At 39.7% G+C, this 15240-nt stretch overlaps 1 protein-coding gene across 2 annotated transcripts in view; it reads right to left on the minus strand.

Moving 5' to 3' along the window:
* The window catches only part of GAP43 (growth associated protein 43), a 99555-nt gene extending 90605 nt beyond the window's left edge, over positions 1-8950 (minus strand). The window contains exon 1 of one of the 2 annotated variants that reach the window (XM_033211187.1): positions 8578-8950. In XM_033211187.1, coding sequence (XP_033067078.1) covers positions 8578-8607 — 30 coding nt within the window. In that variant the 5' untranslated portion in view covers positions 8608-8950. The remainder of the gene's footprint in view (positions 1-8577) is intronic. The other variant, XM_033211186.1, reaches the window with a different exon arrangement.
* Between the last annotated feature and the right edge of the window lie 6290 nt (positions 8951-15240).

Here is a 15240-nt window from a genome sequence, read left to right on the forward strand (position 1 = left end):
TGGATATGAGCACAGCATGGCTGGTCATCTAGTGCAGAGAACCCAGTGTGGAGGTGAAGTGCGGGTGGGTATAGAGGGGGAGGCAGCAAACTTAGCAAATGAAGAAGTAAAGAGATCTAAATGTGAGGAAAAGACGAAAACAGAGAAAGATAAAAAGAAAAACAGTGGGTATTTCTAATCATTTGAAGTAATCCTTGGGTCTTATAACACTTTGAGTATTGGCTTATCTATATTCTGTCACTGAAGTTTTCAAATAAAATAATAAAGAGATACTATATTCCCATCCATTAGCATGGTTAATATTTACTCTGAGCTGGGCGTGGTAGCTCACGCCTGTAATCCCAACACTTTGAGAGGCGAAGGTGGTGGATCACTTGAGCTCAGGAGTTCAAGACCAGCCTGGACAACATGGTGAAACCTTGTCTCTACTAAAAATACAAAAATAAGCCAGGCGTGGTGGCATGCACCTGTAGTCCCAGCTACTTGACAGGCTGAGACAGGAGAATTGCTTGAACCTGGGAGATGGAGGTTACAGTGAGTCGAGATCACACCACTGCACTCCAGTCTGGATGACAACAAGACCCCGTCTTGAAAAAAAAAAAAAAAAATTTACTCTGTTGAGTATAGGAGTCAGGTGGAAATGGGGAATGTGTGTATTCTATACAGAGAGCAAGAGTACTCCTTATTTGCTTAGAGCCATGAATACTTTAGTGTTCTATCTATGAAACTCCTTAATTAATAATAGCTTATATTTCAAAAACACATTGTTTGCAAAACACTTTTATTATAATCTCTTCATTTGAGACTCACACCAACCTACTTTTTTTTTTTAAAAAAGGTAAGACAGGATTTGGAGGGTTCTTTTTATGTACCTACTACACAGATGAATAGACTAGTCTCAGAAAAGTTAAATTACTTACCCAACATCACATGACAAGCAATTGGCAGAACCAGGTCTAGAACCCAAGGAAAGGGTTTATTCCACTACAAAGACATGAAACAGGACATTAAACAAACAACATCTAAGAAAATAAGATCTGTAAATAATTAAGGATAGGAAATCTGGAAGATCACATTCCCATGCTAAACCTGAATGAAATGACTGCAAGTGTGTCTCTCTGATGTAAGCAAACAGGAGTGGGAACTGAACTTTGACTACATCCACTTTGTGAGGGGGACCAATAGAGCTGAACTTGCATTTACACAAAGCCCACTCTGAACAGGTAAACAGAAATGGTCGTCTGTCTCAAAACATCTCCCCTAATGACCCATCATGATGCTCCCACCCTTCCTACATTTATTCCTTCAACAAATATTTATTGAGAATCTAAGATGTGCCAGACATAGCTTAAAATACCTGTTTTGTCTATAAATACTTTTTAGAAAGTTTGAAGAAACACACTTTTTCTTAAAGTTCTCCGTCCATAGCCTCACCCACTAGACACTAGCATGGACTGGTAGTACTTAATCAGAAAAACTCTACCTGGGTCTGACAGGAGGAGAAAATAATAGAAAAACTCAATGCCAAAGAGATTGGGAGCAGTAAGCAAGATATCAAGTGAGGGTATGGCAATTGACAAATACTACTGAACCTTACCAGCTGAAGACAAACTTCACTTACAAATTATTTAGTCTTTCTGCTGTTCTCAAGGACATGCCAATTCAGTCAGAGAAAATACACTACTTAGTGTCTGGCAAGAGTGTTTTCATGGAAAACACTGGAACACTGGTTGTGACATGTTCCATGCTGGGTACAATAGGCCTACTTCAGAACCCAAGTCCCTTCAGTCTATTTAAGCTTAAGAAAAATCCAATTCATCTGATATTAATGTTCATTTAATAGTCATTTGAGGGACTACTTACCATTCACCCTCCCTGTACTTCCAATCATGATTTCTCTTTGTGAAATATTATTATGTGGATACTTCAGAGGGAAGAAAAGAAATCCAAATGAAGGTAAAATTAATTTTTGAGCACACACACCTAAGCACAGGCCAGCACTACATGCATTTAAAGAAAAAAAAATCTTGCCACTCTTAGTTGATTTATTTCACGGATCACACAGATTGATTTACGGTCTATTTGTAATAGTTGTGAAGCAAAGCAGTGAATGTAAGTACTTGGAGCCTCAAAGGAAGGGCACGTGAAGATCCAGGGTTGTGGTAACCAGAGAGGGTGGGGCTATAATGCTGGTTGTTGGATGAGGAGGACATGGAGGGAAGACAGTGCCAGCTATGAGAGCTCAGAGAAATATAGTCTATAAATGGATTCATTTTGTAGCTGCTTTTATTAAAAACTGATGGCTGTCATGTCTATAAGTGAATAACAAGAATCACTAATGATCAGTTCCACTTTAAAATTTCATGCCAAGACATTTAAAAAAAAAATCTCCTAGTGATTCTGTCCACTTCGATATGCTATAGCTTGTGAAAATACTATAAACCTGGTTCCATATTGATTTAGCAAACAGATTATTCATGGTTAACATGAGCTATTTTATGTACCATGTATTATGGTAGAGATAAAACAGTAATTATGTTTTCATCCTTTTCCCCAAGAAGCTAACAGTGTGGACCCCCGTATGTGAAAAATAAATGTCAAATAGTGCAATAAGTGATAATAGAGATAGTACAAAAATACAGCATGAGCAAAAAGAAGGTAGAAGAAAACTTAATTAGGAAGGGTAAGAATGGCGTCAAAGAGCTAACTCTTACAGGGAAAGTGGGAATATTTCAGGTGGAGAGGGAAGTATAATGTGGGCAGAGAGTAGAGTACAAGCGACGGCACCAAGGCCTGAAATCTTGCCATGGTATCATCAGGTGAAAAAACAAAAAAGGCAGGGGTGGGTGTTGGAGTTTGGCACTAGAAAAGCAGGCAAAACTAGATTGTGTCATTCATGCTGAAGAGTTTATATTTTAACAAGGAAAATAACAAAACCAGATTTGCATCGTGTAAAGATAGCTGTGGTGTTATTTGCAAGGTAAACTAAAGAACAATGTGGTGGTAAAACTCCATGTAGAAAGTTACTGCTTTTGTCTAGATGAGTAGTCATGAAAAGTCTGAGCCAGGTTATTTATATAAACAGGGTAGAAAAGCAGAGGATTTATTCAATCTTTTAAACAAGAATCAAAGAATTTAGAAAAGGATATAGGAGTTGAAATAAAATACATTGAGTATTACTCTCAGGTTCCTAGAGCTCTGAGGCTGGATAGACAGTGTCGGAGCAATAAGTGTAGTGAGGAAGATCAAGTGTGATACAAAACAGAAGACACTGAGTTTGGTTTTGTACCTAATAAACTTGAGTGTCTCTGAAATGAAGCACTTAGACCAAGATAACTATGGATCAGAAGCTAAAAACAGGTATCTGGTCTACAGATCTGGAAATCACACAGGTGGCTAAAGATTTGGACGTAGATGACACGATGAGATCACCTAGGATTAGTGAGTCAAATGGGAAGAGTGGAGTGAATCAAGATTATGATCCAGGAGATCATAGATTTGGGGAGGTGGGTGAAGAGAGCAAGAGAAGCCTATAAGGAGACTGAGCAGGGTCTTATCTGAGAGGGAGAATAAGGAGAGCTATTCATATCATGCAGGCCCAGTAAGGGGACAGTTTCAGGAAGAGGGATGGCCAAAAACACAAAATGCCAAAGAGACATTAAATAAGATGTGCAATGAAGGGTCACTGGATGTGGTACCCTTTCAGAATATGTTTTTCAGTGAAATTATGAAAACCAAAGCCAAATTAAACTAGAAGGAATAGTGAATGGGGAGTGAACAAGAGGAGAAACTGAGGGTGGAGAGTACTTGGAACTTTGTTCTAAAGGGAGAGTGAGAGCACTATAGAGATGGGGACATAGAGTCAGGAGAGGATCTTTTAAGATAGTTGAGGCAAAAGCATATTCATAAGCTGTAAGGAAAGGAGCCAGTGCAGCACAAGAAGATGAAATCTCAAGAGAGAGCAGGGCATGAAGGAGTGGGGTTCTAGGGAAAACACGGCGGGGGGAGGAGCAACAGAACAAGCAGAAGGCTCAACTAAGACTAGAAGGAACTCATCTCTAACAGAGAAAAGTAGACATAGCAGGCACTGGATCATCCTGCAAAACTGGGGACGCTAAGACAAGCCTCACACTGCAAAACTTGGGGAGAAAAAATTTCTTATATTGATCTTTGTTTTCACATCAAGTATGTTTAAGCCCTACAAAAATCCTTAAGGTAAGCAAGGTGTTCATGTGTGTTTGGTTTTTGGTTTTACTCTTCATTCTACAGAAGGAAACTGAAGCCCAAGGTGATGTGATTCATTCAAATCACAGTCAGTAAGTGGCCTCCACTAAGGACTCACAGTATAATATTCTTCCCAACACTTCTGAAAATGTTATGAAGATTTATTACAAAGGTACTAAAGCAACCTGACCACACTTCAGAAATTCAAAAGGGAGAATTCCTGCATGAAATCACTTCTTTGGTTTGCAACAGCCACTGCTTGGTTGCCCTAATGCCTTTATTAATACTAATAGGGAAGTGAATAGTTAAATGCTGCTGTACCTTCTCTTGAGATGACCTGGTTATGTGCATTCTTTGAACTATTAATAGAAGAAGACTTGTCTTACTTTATCAATATGATTAGTTAATATGTATGCTCTATTCTTGCCTGAAAGAACATCAGTACGCTTCCTTATGCGGCCAGGTAAAAGTCTGAAGTCTGTGGATTAATTCAGCCCCAGGCATAACACTGGCAATTTCACTGTCAGAGGCAAAGGAGACCCCAAACCACTCTCCCTCTCAGTGAATAGGAGTACTGCCCTTTAGCGTGAAACATCAAAGGAGGGTTCTGTAGTTTTGCCAGCTCAGCAAGAAAGAAAATTAACTCTGCATTTTCTTATTCCAGTTGCCTCAGCATGGGTTGGTAGGGTAGGGGGTGGGGAAAGAGAGTTACACAGACTCTGTCAGCAGGAGAGATCAGGGCTCATTGTGTATGCACCCTGGCCTGGGTTAGAAGGAATTAGAGTCACCAGAAATGAACACTTTCTAGACTCACCATGAATTTTCTAAGGTTCTCTGCAAGTCCAGATAGTTTGGCAAAAAAAAAAAAAAAAAAAAAAAAAAAAAAAAGAAGAAGAAGAAGAAGAAAGAAAGAAAGAGAGAGAGAGAAAGAAAGGAAATGCCCTTCAAATGTTTTTTCTGTTTAAATTTGGAAACCTGTGGTGAAAATCACTATTTAAAAAAAAAAAAAAAGAGAAGCTTCAATTATATTAAATAAAATGGTTCAGTTTAATTAATTCACTAAGTCCCTGGGTGACACTGGGTGTGGCTCAGAGAGATTTGGGAGGAATCCAATTTATCACTAGGAAGAATCGCCTGCACCAAGCAGCAAGGCAGCATCCTTCCATATCTTCCCAACACTGCAAGGAAAAGGGACAGAGAGGTCGGAATTCTAAACCACAGACCACACTCTCAGAGATAAGATTTATTTGTTGCATAAGGGAAAAAGCAGATGTTGGCATGGATGGGGGGCTGGGGAGTAGAGGGACTACTTGCTTTCATGAAATTCTTTACACTTCAATTACAAACTAAAGTCATTATTTTTCAACAAAAGAAACACCTCATAGTTTTCTTGCTTTGTAGACATAGCTCACACCTTGCCAAGTTTTTAATCATCTGCAATACACGTGGCAATTAAGCTATTTAAAGTAAACCCCAAGATATTTGAATATCATAAGGCAATACAATCTTAGGGATTCTTTTATTTTATTCCTCCTTTGCCCACTCCTTTACCATATTCTCATCTCTACCCCATTCTTATTCTCTTCTTCCTGCTATAATAATCTATAGTGATAACTAATGGCTAATATAGATCATTTATGCTTTCTTCTCACCCACTGGCAATGTATTCCAACTTAGAAATCCAAGGTTGCTTCTTTATGCCGCTCAAGTGGAAGAGGAAGGAAGTGCAAGCCCTTCAGCCCCCTCCCACATTTCTGCTGGATTTTATGGGTGTGGCAGAGCTTAGACCTTTGCAGGTTTTTGCCCTTGTTTTATTCCCTGTTAAGTACTAAGATGATGAATAGATGCCAGCAGAAGGATGGACACCACTGGATTTTGTCATAAATGATATAGAGTTTCATCCACAAGCAGGCAACCTGCATGAGACTTAAGTACTCATGCTACATAAATGCCAGTGAGTGTAGTGTGAGCCCACGCCCTGAACACACCATTTCCTGTAGTCTGATTGAATGGTATCCTAAATACTGGCTAATGTGAATGATACACAACAGTGGTATATAAGAGACATGAGCATTTCACACAGAAGTACACATTTGTAAAATGCATGAGCAAAACAGGACAATTTCTATACCTTTAATTTTCTCTTGAATCTAAATGATGCTAAAACACAGGGAGGCATGTGGAAACCACACTTACACAGGCAACTGTAGCATATGAAGTATGTGGATGCTGTATGCATTTACATGAGAATTTCTGCAACTCTAAACACACAATTTCATCTTCATCACTTTGCATATCAGAGTAAATGCTTGAGGCTGTTGCTGAGATAGAGCCCCAGGGAAGGCAGTTGTCTTCATTTTGGGAAGGGAATTCCTTTAGCCCTAATTCCTTTTCTAAAAATCATACATGATTTCCTTTATTAAAGGAGATGTATGTATACTCGCATGTGTACACATAGGGTGAGAACAAATTTTGAACCTGAATATTTTTCTTTCCAAAATCAAAGCTTTTTAAGTGGATAGCTTTGGCTTACTTAGTGCTCTACCTTCCTAAATTTTATTTCCCCAGCTCACCAGTGAAATAACCTCAGGACTTTTCTTTGACAGTGTTCTTAACCCAGACACCTGTATTTATTACATTTATATATAAAAATGAAGGAGGACACGGAGAGAAAATGCCCTGGTTTGATAAAATGAGCCAATGGAAGCATCAATCTCTGTAACCACAGGGCAGTTTCAGGAGATGCTGCAAATACTGCCCCCCACTCAATCCCCCACTATCCGACATTTCCCCCAAATAGCCCCACACAATCCAGGATGTCTGCTACTTTATTTATTTATTTATGCCAAACCTCTACTCCCATTGCTCTGACATTCTGCTCATTCTGCTTCAGTCTCCCTTCCTCTTCCTGCTCCTTCTCCTTCATCCTCACTCCCCACCCTTCCTTCCAGGGCGCTGGCTAAATGTGCTAAGCTGGCAGGCTGTTTCTTCTCCACTCTCTTCCACCCCCTTCGGATTCAGAGAGTATTACAAATTGCCCAATTTCCAATACCTGCACTGGAAATTATACCCAAATTCCATCTCTTGCACCCCACCCCTAAGGCAATCAGTCTGCAAAGGGCTTCTTTGACCAAGATTGCCCCCACCACACCCCCACCCCCACCACAGTCAAGCACACGCACACTCACCCATATCCCACACCCATTTTTCTCCTTAACCTTCGCCAAAATCACTCAAATGCATTCCAACAAATGTTTGAAAGCTTCTTTTGGAGACTGTCATGGCATGGTCGGTTGCTGCGGAATACCACACTCGTCATTCCTTCCCACTCTCACCCCAGTCAAGTTTCTAAAATGTCTTTCAAGAAATAAGCGAGCAATTGAAATGGCTGTAAAACCTGGGCAGTGGGGGAGGGAAGGAGGGGCTCTGATTCTTGCTAATCTTGGATGTGTCCCTCTTCCTGATGAAAATGAGTCACCATACTTATTATCCAGGGTGTTAGCCTGTCTCTGGTCACTGACAATCCCAGGAAAGCAGCAAGGGAAGGGGAGAAGAGAAAAGACCTGGTTTCCAACAGGTAACACCCGGCTGTCTTTCCCATCCCATCGGAGCTCCTAGGGGCGTGGTCCACCCTCTCCTCCGACCAGCTGGTGCACAATCGGCTGCTGATCTTAAGGAAGGGGATTTTCCCCTTCTGCATGGCCAATTTCTCCCCCAGCCTCAGTTGTCTTAGCTTCTCTTAAAAAAAAAAAAATCTATTAAATCATAGTTTCATTCATTCATTGAAAAATAAATAAATAAAGAAAGAAAGAAGACCTGCACGTTTTTCCATAAATACCTGCGCCCCTTCGAATCTCATGCATGTACGAAATGAGGCATCTTCCGCAGCACATGTGAGAAAATTGTATGACAGAGAGGTAATACTCAGTCCTGCATGTTATTTCCTCAACCCTGCTTTTTGCAAATAATATAAAGAATTGCCTCCCCATCTTGTGGGTAGAGCCCACATCATCCCCCCCACACCCCTTTCTACGTCCACACCCTCAAGACCAGAGACCACAAACGCTGAGCACTCACTAATAAGCAAAAAAAAAAAAAAAAAAAAAAAAAATTATTTCTAGCCAAACAGGCATGTTTTTTCTACCCTCACCCTAATTAGTAGCAGCATTCCAAAACCAGAGCATGAAAGACAGAAAAGAATAAAAGCTGGGATGCAACCATCAGTTACCATATGCTAAGGAAGCGCGAGCACCATGGCCAGAGCAGAAGCAGTAAAAAAATTGTTTGCCTTTACAGGGAAATACTGTACTCTGGTTATTCCACAACAGCAAGAAGTAAAATCTTTAGCTCTACCTGTTTGGTTCTTCTCATACAGCACAGCATGGTTGTCTCGTCCCTTGCCTTCTTCCTGCCTTCTCTCCTTTCCTTCTCTCTCTTTCTTATTCCCCCCCCTCTCCACCTCTTTTCTGCTCGCTTGCTCACTCGCTCTCTCGCGCTAGCGCGCTCTCTCTCCCTCCCTCCCTCTCTCTCCCACACACACACCAGGGCAGTTAGCAGCAACTGTAAGGTCCACAGCTATTGCTCATCGCACATGCTCGCTCTCTCTCTCTAGCGCGCTCTCTCTCTCTGGTGCTCTCTCTCCGCTGTCCTCTCTTCTCTTCCCTCTCTTCTCCTTTTTTCTCCCTCCCCCCAGTATCTGTCTATCTCTTTTTCTTTCCTCTCTCTCTCTCTCTTTCTCGGAATTGTTCGCTAGCCTTCAGTGACTAATCACTTCCCCCAGCCCCTACCCCCATTCTAGACAGTCACCCCCTCCCAGTCCCCTGCCAGCCTCATGAATATTTAAACACCTCCAATCTGGACCCAATTACCCACCGACTTTTCCACTGCATTGAGAGGGTAATGGGGTGGGGGCAGAGAAGGATATTCCAGTCAATCCAGGAGATATGATAGAGCATGTTTTAGGGAAGAGGGGCTTGAGGAATCCTTGTATTTCTTTAAGAACTCTTCTCCTCTTTTCCTAGTATTATAAAAGCAAAGAACAACTATTTCTAAAGAGGAATTGCAGTCAGTCCTATACGATATAAGTCATATCTGCCATTACATTTTATGCATAGTTAATAATTGTGGAGGTTAATTTCCCTCAAAAAATGAAATAAGACGTAACTATCATACACTGTTTATATATTCTTCTCAGTATACATATAACCTGAAATAAATACAAAGCTTAGATATGCACAAGCATATTTTATGTATGTTCCAATATCCTGGAAAAAATCCACATAAATATATTGCATTTTAAACATTCTAAGCACTTGAGCTCGGAAATAATAAATAATGTTTAAGAATTGGCATCCATATCTAAAATCACATGGTAGTTTTTTTTTTTTTTTTTCTTAATGCACATATACCTGTTTGTAAATTGTGGTTTCTTCTAATTTTACTGAAAAACCTGAGCACATTGAAACAGGTCTGTGTAATATTGATGGTGATCAAAATGATATTTTACAATGTGGGCATGATAGATTAAAGTGAATTCATCTGAGATGAGAAGAAACGATATGTCATGAAGCCTACTTCTTGAATTCCTTCTATGGCCTTTCATAATTTTGGGGGAGGAACATGTGACTCTTAAAGTGTGTATAGCACAATTTTTAGTTATTTATTGTTGAATGAGTTTGAGTGTGTTACTGAAGCTCTTTGCACCTAATTTTCTCATCTTGAAAATGGAGATAAGAATGCAAACCTTGCCAACGTGTTTTGAGGACTAAATGATACAACGCATGCAAAGCACAACAGAGTCTCTCTGAGTGTATAGGAGATTTACTCCAGAGACTGTACTTTTCTGAAACTCGGGTGACATTTGCAAGTGAATATCTCAAAGAAGTTTTAAAACTATTTCTTGTTGTTCATTAGTGATGACAAGTACCCCTAATTAAACAGCTCTTACTCTTCACAGTCCCTCCTAGACATAAACCTAGTTAATAAGTGGCAACTAGGCAACTTACTATTAGGCATATTTCAGGATTGCTGAGCTCAATAAATGCTTAGTACATTCTTACATAATTTCAGGTGTATCTATTTCAAAATGAACTATCTCAGACAGGTACCTGGGGATGATGATGGTGATACCCAGGAGATGATACTTCAAATTAGCCTTAATTATTCCTCGGTAGTCTTCCTGAGAATGGCCCGCTTCAGATCCAGCTGACTTGGTCTTTCATTCTTCCAGTTTGCTTCCTACTTTTCATATTTCATGATTAAAAAACACAATTAGTTTCTGAGTTTAATAATTTTTTAATGTTACAATGAGCCTAGTTTTGAAAGCCCAGCTGCTTTCAGAGCAGCCTTCCATGATTTTAAGTGATAGAAGAGGACAAAGAGTGGGTGAGAAATGGTTCCTACCAGAAACATTCCAGTTGCAGATTAGGAACACCCTACCTAGCCTGCTAGTGACTAAAGAGTAATGAAGAGAGGAGGTAGAGAAGGTGGGAATTTGGGATGATGGAGAAGAAATTGCTCCTTTTGGTGTTTAAACAGGATAACTTCATTGATAAGACCATTCCATTAACTGTGTGGCTAAACTTAAACAGTGAGATTAACTCTTTTCACTTTCAATGTACTTACCTCAGTCATCCCATTTATTTTTTCCCCCTTTATTTATGAGAAGGAAATTTGGAAACAAAGTGGCATAATGAAGTTAAACAAGCTGGGGCTTAAAACTGGGCACAAGCATTGATGAAATTTGTGACTAAATATGTGAAACCACCCAGCTCAGGATCAGCTTCCTCATCAGTTTACATGCATTATTTTATCTAATACTCAAAATGAGGTAGGCACAAGCAGTAATCCCATTTTGATGGGGATGCCAAAGCTAAGGAAAGTTAAGTGACTTGACTAAATCACAGAACTAATAAGTAGTAAAGCTAGGACTCTAAAAGGCTCTTAACCACTAGGCTACATCAGTCACCACTCAATAGGCCTCTACTCTTCATTACTTCTGGTCCTTAAGAGATTAAACTACATAGTGGAAGTTTTAATGTTGAAATGAAATCACCTTTCAATGTTGAAATGAAATCAGCAAGATCCATCTTTTAGGCCCGACTCTTACCTCAAGAGCCATGGAGAATAAGCTAATATTTTCATACAATAGAGAGCCCTCCATGTATTTCTGACGAGATGTCTACTCCTTCAACTACCCTCAGGTATCTCAGTGTGTAAGGTTCTCACCATTTTTGGATGCCTTCCGCTGGATGTACTACATTCTGCCAAGGAACCTTTAAAAAATACCTCCCAATTTGGGAGCCTAAGATTCCAAATTTAATTTGCATAACACGGAATCAATTCTAATGCATCTTTTTCCCTAAGCATTGACGGTTATGGGTGGCAAAAGAATAAGGAAGAGAAAGCACAAACTGCTCTGAGCTTTGCAAAAAAATATAAAAAATAAAATAACCGATGTCCAGATTTTTGCCAAGCAACAACACAATAGACCCACTAATCATTGTACTCTTATAACTAATCCTAGAATATGCATAGGCTTAAACCCCATGACTAACCCTTTTACAATTTTAGATTAGCAAATTAACTCATAAAACTATCAATTAACTTCCTGACTATAGGTTAGGCAATAATAATAGTCTAGAAAAAGATAAAGAGTGGTAGAGACCAGGTACCAGTTCCACGCTCAGATCTCTTTGAAATTTATACTAAGGTGATACTGCTTGTATAATAAACTCAGAAGTCACTGGCCTTTACTAAGGGCTCTGTCAAATAGTTTACCATTTTAGGATTATGGCTGGTACTTGAGAGAAGATAATGTCATCAATTCAGGTAGAAAATATGTTAGTCTTATTTCTCCCTTATTTTTTAATTTTATTTTATTCTGAGACAAGTTTTCACTCGGTCACCCAGGCTGGAGTGCAGTGGTACAAACATAGCTCACCACAACCTTGAAATCCTGGGCTCAAGCAATCTTCTACCTCAGCCTTCTGAGTAACTAGAACTAAAAGTACACATCACCACTCCTGGCTAATTTTTTTTATTTTTTATTTTTGCAGAGACAAGTTCTCATTATGTTGCCTAGACTGGTCTCACACTGCTGGCTTCAAGCAATCCTCTTACCTCGGCCTCCTCTCTTATTTTTTCAGTGCCTAATCTAAGCCTCTTACTTGCTGCATTAGTTTTCTAGCATTGCCGTAACAAAATAGCACAGACTGCGTGGCCTAAACAACAGAAATGTAATTTCTCACAGTTCTGAAGGCTGGAAGTCCAAGATCAGGCTGCTGGCAGAGTTGGTTTCCTCTGAGAGTCCTAAAGGAATGTTCTTTCCAAACCTCTTTCCTGCACTTGCAGCTAGCTGCCCTCTGCTGCCTCTGCACATGGCATGGTTGTCCCTCTGTGTGCATGTGCACCCCTGCTGTCTGTCCCTGTGTATCCTAGGCTCTCCTTCATAAGGACACCAACCAAATTGGATTAGGGCCCACACCTATGGCCTCATTTCACCTTAATTTTCTCTTTAAAGGGTCACATTAAAGATCTCCAAATACAGTCACATCTTAAGGTACTGGGAGTTAGGTTTCAACATATGAATTTGCAAATAAGCGGGACATAATTCATCCCAAACACCTGCTTTCTGTGTCCATGCTTGCTGTTTTCACTCATTTAATCTACAGTTTCTATGTTGCAAAAATCATTCTACCCTCAAGGAAAGTCACACATCTGTGAAAAGAAAACCAAACACTGTGTGCACAAAATATGATTCAATGTCAAATTGTTTAATAAGCATTCAAAATAGGAAACAAATCACTGTAGACTAAGATGGGCCTTTCATTTCAGGATTAGGATTTGAATGAATAGAGAAGATGTAGGAGTTTTAGACAAGGGAAAGGGATCACATTAGAAAAGACAAAATGCACAAATAATCACTGCATGATCAAGGGACTGGAAGGATACAGAAGTGGGGTAAATTGTAAAAGATACTGCTAAGAGACAATGTTGAAAACATAGGTTAAAACCAGATTAACAAGGATCTTCAAGATCAGGCTAAGGGGATATGTTGGTTTCCTAGGCCTGCTGTAACAAATTTGGTGGCTTAAAACAGCAGAAAATTACTTTCTCACATTTCTGAAAACCTGAAGTCTGAAATCAGTTGGCAGGGTTTGTTCCCTCTGGAGGCTCTGAGGGAGGATACCTTCCAGATCTTTCTCTTAGCTTCTGGTGGCTGTGGTCAATCTTTGGTGTTGCTTGTTTTGAAGAAACATCACTCCAATCTCTGCCTTCATCTTCATAAGAAGATGTCCCCTCTCTGTGTCCCTGTGTCTTTCCCTTTTCTTCATTTTTTTTTTTTTGAGACAGAGTCTTGCTCTGTCACTCGGGCTGGAGTACAATGGCGAGATCTTGGTTCATTGCAACTTCTGCCTCCCAGGTTCAAGTGATTTTCCTGCCCTAGCCTCCTGAGTAGCTGACACTACAGACGTGTGCCACCATGGCTGGCTAATTTTTGTATTTTTAGTGGAGTACTAGTTTTGCCATCTTGGCCAGGCTGGTCTCAAACTCCTGACCTCAGGTGATCCACCCACTTTGGCCTCTCAAAGTGCTTGGATTACAGGCATGAACCATTGTGCCCAGCCCCATCTTTCCCTTTTTCAGAAAGACATCCGTCATCAAATTTAGGGCCCTCCCTAAATCCAAGATGATCTCATCTTGAGATCCTCAACTTCATTACAAATTACCTGCAAAGACTTTTTTTTTTTTCCTAAGTAAGTTCACATTCAGTGGTACCAGGAATTAGGACTTGGACATAGCTTTTTGGGAGACGCAGGTCACCCCACTACGAGGTATTAGACCTCAGATTTATGAATGGGGACATTTTAAAGAATGCCTGTGGTAACATATAGTATAAAATGGTGAGAAAGATAAACTGGAGTCCTGTTAAGAAAAACATAGAATTGTTCTAATGCCTATATCTGGGAGGAACCGTGGAAGAAAAAGTGAACTGTCACCTGTCAAGTGCCTAGTATGTTCCATATACCACATATTTTGTGCTTTATGTATTTTGTTTCTTTTATCTCACAGGAGAATATCTAGGAGGGAGAGAAGAATGGAAGAACCAAAAATTGTGCAGAGATTGAACCTAGACAGCCTGGAAAATGAGAATTAAAAAAGTCGGAAAGGGACCTGGTTTTGTGAGAAAGGTGATGAGTCAAGCTTGAAAGTGTTCATTTTATGAAAGCATTGACACATTCAAGAGTAATACAGGATCAGATGGTAAGAAAGAAGAGTCAGAATTGTCTTTCTATGGGTCATTGTTGGAGCCATCAAAGGGAATTCATTTTGTGAGCTACAGTGTGCTATAGAAATCAGAGGACCAAAGAATGAACTTTGAGAAATGTTCAGGATTCAGGAACTTAAAGACAGGATCAAGAAAAGAAGCCATCATGGGGTAAACTAGAGGTAACAATTGCCTAAAAATGCTTGAGAAAGTTCCTTGCCTTTATCCTCTTAAAATGTCATTTATAAATTAAATTGACTTGTCATTTAAATACCTGCATAAGTAAATAAACCAGGTGTGATTTTATAAGTATCCATAGTGAGAACTATTCAAGGAATGACACACCTCTTTCCAGAGGAAGGGATCGTTCTACATTGTGCTGTCTCAAGATGTTATTTTTAAACACCCTGAATGGAAATATTGAAATTCAGAAACCATAACCATAACAATAGCTGGTCAGAAAACAATATATCATCAAGACCCAAGATGTGAAGTAGGACAACATGGAGGTGCGCTGACATTAAACTAACATCCTCTTACCTAAAAAGTAACAAAACAAAAAACAAAACAAAGAAAACTCCAAATTAAAATCTTTACTTTTCAGTGGTGAGATTCATACAGCACTTGGTTTCCACACCTTTTCAGTTATAGTGGGGCATTTTCTACAGTAGAAGATGCCTCATGTGTGTTTACCAGGTGAAGAAGCAACAGCAGCAGAAATCACAAAATTAGATCCTTGCTCTATA

This window comes from Trachypithecus francoisi, unplaced genomic scaffold (assembly GCF_009764315.1).
Source record: "Trachypithecus francoisi isolate TF-2019V2 unplaced genomic scaffold, Tfra_2.0 Lachesis_group0, whole genome shotgun sequence".
NCBI lineage: Eukaryota > Metazoa > Chordata > Mammalia > Primates > Cercopithecidae > Trachypithecus > Trachypithecus francoisi.